This window comes from Solanum stenotomum, unplaced genomic scaffold, assembly GCF_019186545.1.
Source record: "Solanum stenotomum isolate F172 unplaced genomic scaffold, ASM1918654v1 scaffold21269, whole genome shotgun sequence".
NCBI lineage: Eukaryota > Viridiplantae > Streptophyta > Magnoliopsida > Solanales > Solanaceae > Solanum > Solanum stenotomum.
In genome coordinates, this window is record NW_026026458.1 from 9,742 (window position 1) to 14,997 (window position 5,256).

Sequence of the window (5,256 nt, forward strand, 5' to 3'; positions counted from 1 at the left end):
AAAAAAAAAAAAAAAGAAACTTAAAACTCCTTTTGAATTTAAGAAGTTCCTAGCTCCCCTTCGATCATTTTTAAATTATTATATTATAACAACAATCTTCTGCTCAAGGAATAACTCGTGTAAATGTAGTATATTAATGTGTCATTGTAGAAATTTGTATTACTAAAAAGAATATTGAATACTGTATACCTCGTGTCATTGAGATCATTTCCTGGGTTATAACTTATAAACCACAGAACAACCTGCAGATTTGTTCACCAAAGGACTCACTCATCTACAACACACATATTTGCTTACCAAGCTAGGAATGAAGAATGTGTTTCATACTCCTAGCTTGAGGGAGGATGTTGAGGAACGAGTTAAATGTACAACTTTTAGTTAGTTAGAAGTTGGTTAGAATAAATTAACAGACTATGAGTCATCAGTTAGTTAGTTAGGAATTGTCAGTATTATATTCACTAATCCTTTTCTGTATAAATAGAATAGCTTGTAACAGTTTTATTCATTCAATACAATCTTCTCTTTCACAAATCTTAACATATCAAAGACATCAACGATGATTATGGTCTACATGTTGATCCTGAGGAAGACAGTTGTAGTGGCTATCATCAATTCTTTAGGTCGCTCGCCCACTGTTACCTTCTAATGTTCCATAATGTAAAGGAGTTAACAATTGGAACTTGGTTCACAGAGGTTTGTTTTTATCGTACTTTTCCTTGGGTTTTTTTAGCAGACAGTTGAGAATTAACCTTTGCACAAATTTCACAAACTCAACTGGATTAGTTGCAGAAACTTGTGGCATTTTTTGTGTTTTTTTTTGTCAACTTTCGAATGTCGGGTATTTTTCTTGTCATATCAAACACGGATTCTTCTGTGGCGATTGTTGCTTAAAGTGTTTAGATGATTAGGTTCTCTACTTGAAGATAGTCGAAAAAAGTGGATATCAGGCTCTTCCTTGGGTGCGGTCTATTACCATGGCTGGTGAATATGAGTTGAGACTAACGTAAAACCACACCGAGATGATGATCCAATCCAAATAAGTTTTGCTTGAGGCTCAGATAACTCATCCAATGCTTTGAGCTCCCTTGCAGGAGATGGAACTGGCTTAGCTCATAGGTTTGAAGCAAATTGTTTTGCTGTGCCAATTTTTGTTATTATTGTATTTGACTTTATTTCTTGTATGTTACCCACATTTTCTTGTATAAAGATGTCTGCTGATTACTTTCGTGTTGCATATACTGTTAAAGAAATTCAATAGATTTGTCACATCACTTATGTTGCCATGGAGTACTTTGTTTTTGTACTTATTGCTTTCTCCATTCTTTATATTACTAGTTTCATTGGGATTATTGCAACAGGTTCTGTGCATGTTGCTGTTCAAAGGGACTGTACTTCCAGAAATGAAATGCAAATATCTGACGCTGGAGTTGCATGTGAAGAGGTTTAATTTGTATGGAGTAGCTGGTCTTCTGCGAGCATCAAGTCATGTAGAGACACTCAACATAAATATATATACGGAGGCACTAGACATAGAGGGACATGACACAGATATATCTACAAAATCTGTAACTTCCTCTCTTCTTTTAAATCCATTCATTTTATGAGTTTAACCACCCCTCCTGAGAATTTTTCTTTTGTCACTGCAAAGCTTAACGTTAATTGGTAGGTGTTGTTGCTTTCTTTGAGGCAAATGAGGTCTGAAACGGGAAGGGTTGGGTGCCATCCACTCTTTGCTTGGGTTACGTAGGCCATAAATCTTTAAGATAGGAACAATCATCATAATCTGTTTAAAAAGTACCATTAAGATTTGTTGGTTCTGAAATCATTTTTTCCCCACTTTTGTGCAATATCCATGAGGCTAACCTGAATTTAGTCCTGATTATATTCTCTTTCTCCAGCTTGAAGATACCCACTGCCACTTAGAGTTATCAGATTTGGTCAAAGGAGATGATATTGATTGCAAAAGTGGATTTTAAAGTTTGGGTTTCCCAACCTCAAGAATGTTAAGATTATCAACTCCCCAGGAGAGCGGTGCTTTAAGGATCATTTCAAACAGGGCTTTGACAAGCTTTTGAAACTTTCAGAATTTCTGTTAAAGAATGCAACAATTTTGGAGAAGTTCGTGATATCAAAGGGAATAATGTGCAAGATATGTTCAACCAACTGTGTGTCCACATTTTTATCTCAATTGGCTGAGAAATTGTTATGTTGCCCAAGATCCTCTACGAATTGTGTGATTATCTACTAGTAGTGAGCTTGTGATGGTTAGACTGCAAGTAGTTTTCTATCTTAGGATACACGAGATGTCGCCTTATATTGAGTTTTTGGTGGATACTCATGCAATCATGAAACTTTAACTTGTCTATGCAACTAATTACTTATCTTATGGCATACCAAATGTTATGATGTCTTAGTTTCTCAATATGCTTGAAGCTTTCAGTTCTGATGAATCATTATATTTAAGTCATATAAGAATGTATGGTTAGATCTCTTTGTTTGATTCGTCTGAAATATCCATTATTCAGGCAAAATTTAGATGACGATAAGGGGTTTTGAGAAATAGTTTCTGTTTTACCTTTGTTGCAATAGAGCTACTGACTTGTTTTGCTGAACAGGATTTTAATGAACTTTGCAAAATTGTCATTGGAGTCGAAGTATATTTCTGTCGATTTAAGGTTACAACTTCCTAGTTTTTAATCCTTGATACAGACTATTTGAAAATTTTGCATTAAGCTTTGCTAGTATATATAAATAGCCTAGCTACATTTTCTTGCCGGACTGTTCATTAGCCTAACATTCTACAACGTGTAATGGGTCCATTACCATTCAGTTTCTTAAAGCGACATCGGGTGTGAGTTTTGGTGTTAAATTTTAGCAAAGTAAGAGGCAAATTGGACATTTTACCAGATATTACTTTGTAAAAAATTCTACTATTACCATTGAATGTCAATCAAGTAAGCTTGGTGCTTTCAACGGAGGATACATCTACAAGACTCTCCATCTTCCCGCCAATCAAACCAATAATGTTTCAAGTTTCCAATGCAGGAAACCTGGCAATATTTTCACAATTTGGTTATCGTCTAACACCATAATCCCCAACTTCATGCTCTTTAGAGAGTTCCACGATAGTAACCGTTGGAATATCAAATGGGCAATATTGAACATCTAAAGATATCAAGGATGAACATATGTAGAGAGATTCAGGAAATGAGATCTTGTCATAGTATGACCACAATACAACATTTTCCACTTTCCTCTCAACAGCAAAACTAAAGCAGCGATTGACTAAGGAGTTGTAGTCAGACCAGAGATCGTAGTCTAATGGAATTCGAGTTGGAATTTTTTTAATTTGGAAGAGAGGGAATGAACTAATGCATAATCAATAAAAAGTTTTGAAGTTAAGAGTTGACGATTGGATTTGGTTGTTTAGAGATTTTTTAGGGACAATCTAAATTTCCATTTTTAGTGATCAATCGTTTGTAGATTATTATTCTGGTCGTTAAAATCCTTTATGTCGATAACAAATCTGGTCACTATAATTGATTTTAGCTACTAAATTCTCTAATTTCTTGTTAACTTTTCACCTCTTGAAATAATAGTTGTTTTTTTCATATGAATTCAAGCACACAGATATTTGAACACATACAAAACAATCATTATTCCGTTAAAATTTGGGAAAATGCATAAGTACTCCCCAACCTATGCCCGAAATCTCAGAGACATACTTATACTATACTAAGGTCCTATTACCCCCTGAACTTATTTTATAAATAATTTTCTACCCCTTTTCAGCCTACGTGGCACTATCTTGTGGGGCCAGCGCGTGTTGACAATTTTTCAAGGATAGTGTCACGTAGGCCGAAAAGGGGTAGAGAATTATTTATAAAATAAGTTTAGGGGGTAACAGGACCTTAGTATAGTATAAGTGTGTCTCTGATAGGGTTGGGCATTCGATATTTCGGTTCGGTTTTGATTTTTTTTTGTTTTTGGTTCTTGTATAACGTGTACCGAACACCGAACCGAAATAATTCGGTTCGATTCAGTTTATGTTATTTCGGTTAAGTTTTTGTTAGTTCGGTTTAAATATAAAAATAAAAATATAAGAATTTGAAGTCTTTATTAGTTTATTTTAATGGATAGACCAAAATCCAAATGCTAAATATTCTCCGGTAATTGACTAAATGCAGGTCAAAAACTTAAAATTATTTTTATATATTTATAAGAAAAAAATACTTGAAAACTGATGGTTGTCGCCTGCCGGTCGTCGGCTGCTGCGCGGAGAGGTCGTCTGCTGTGCGTGCTGCTGCCTGCGCCCTGCTGGTCGACTGGGACTGGTGGCTGGCGGCTGCTACTGCTGTGCGTGCTGCTGGTCGACGGGACTGGCGGTTGCTGCTGGTTGACTCAAGTCGCCGGAAGTGGAACTGTGCCAAAGTGGGAAAGACGACGGAAGTCGGAAGTGGAACTGTGCGACGTGCATAGTGATAGAACTTAAGAATTGTGCGGCTGCTGTTAGAATTCAGAAAGTTAGAAAAGTAAAAAAATTGAAAAGACCAAAAGGTGTACTACTGTAGTAAGAGTTTTGACCTAATTTAATTAAAATTATAATATTTATTATTTAATATAATATATTTCGATAAACCGAAATATCGAATAACACAAAAATTACATATTGAAAACCGAACCAAAATACCGAAAAATACAAAAACATACACCGAATACCGAACCAAAAATCGAAATAGTTCGGTTCGGTTCAATATTTCAGTTTTTTGGTGTTTCTGCCCAGCCCTAGTCTCTGAGATTTCGGGCATAGATTGGGGGTAGTTATGCAATTTTTCCTTAAAATTTCATAGTTAACTACAAAGAAGCATAGCATTACATTGAAAAACAAATAAACCCATCTAAATTGTAAGACATTAGTATATATTTGTCTCCTAACAAATGAGGAAATAAAGTTATGAAATTGAGTTTTTTAATTTTGAAAATATCATGTGGTATTTTTGACTAATTAAATAATACCAATAAGATATTTTTTTGACCAGAGTAATAAAAGGACATTTTTTGGACCAAAATATAAACAGAAGAAGCATATTGAGCATCACATAGTAAAAAAGTATTTTTGACTCTTTTCCTTTAAAAAAAAAAAAAAACCCTAACTAGAAAATCACAGAATGAACGCAATCTCCTATGTCCTATCAAATATGCAGCTTCTGCATAAACTGAATTGGAATTTGGAATTGGCTTTGGTGAAGTTGCTTG

General features: G+C 34.9%; 1 protein-coding gene and 1 pseudogene across 1 annotated transcript in view; both read left to right on the forward strand.

Annotated features, from left to right (window-relative positions):
• The window catches only part of LOC125850971 (ATP-dependent 6-phosphofructokinase 3-like), a 3,726-nt gene extending 2,468 nt beyond the window's left edge, over positions 1-1,258 (forward strand). Inside the window, exon 2 of the mRNA XM_049530787.1 lies at positions 1,092-1,258. Coding sequence (XP_049386744.1) covers positions 1,092-1,258 — 167 coding nt within the window. The remainder of the gene's footprint in view (positions 1-1,091) is intronic.
• A 16-nt stretch (positions 1,259-1,274) lies between these two features.
• LOC125850973 (uncharacterized) lies at positions 1,275-2,255 on the forward strand (annotated as a pseudogene).
• The last annotated feature ends 3,001 nt before the right edge of the window (positions 2,256-5,256 follow it).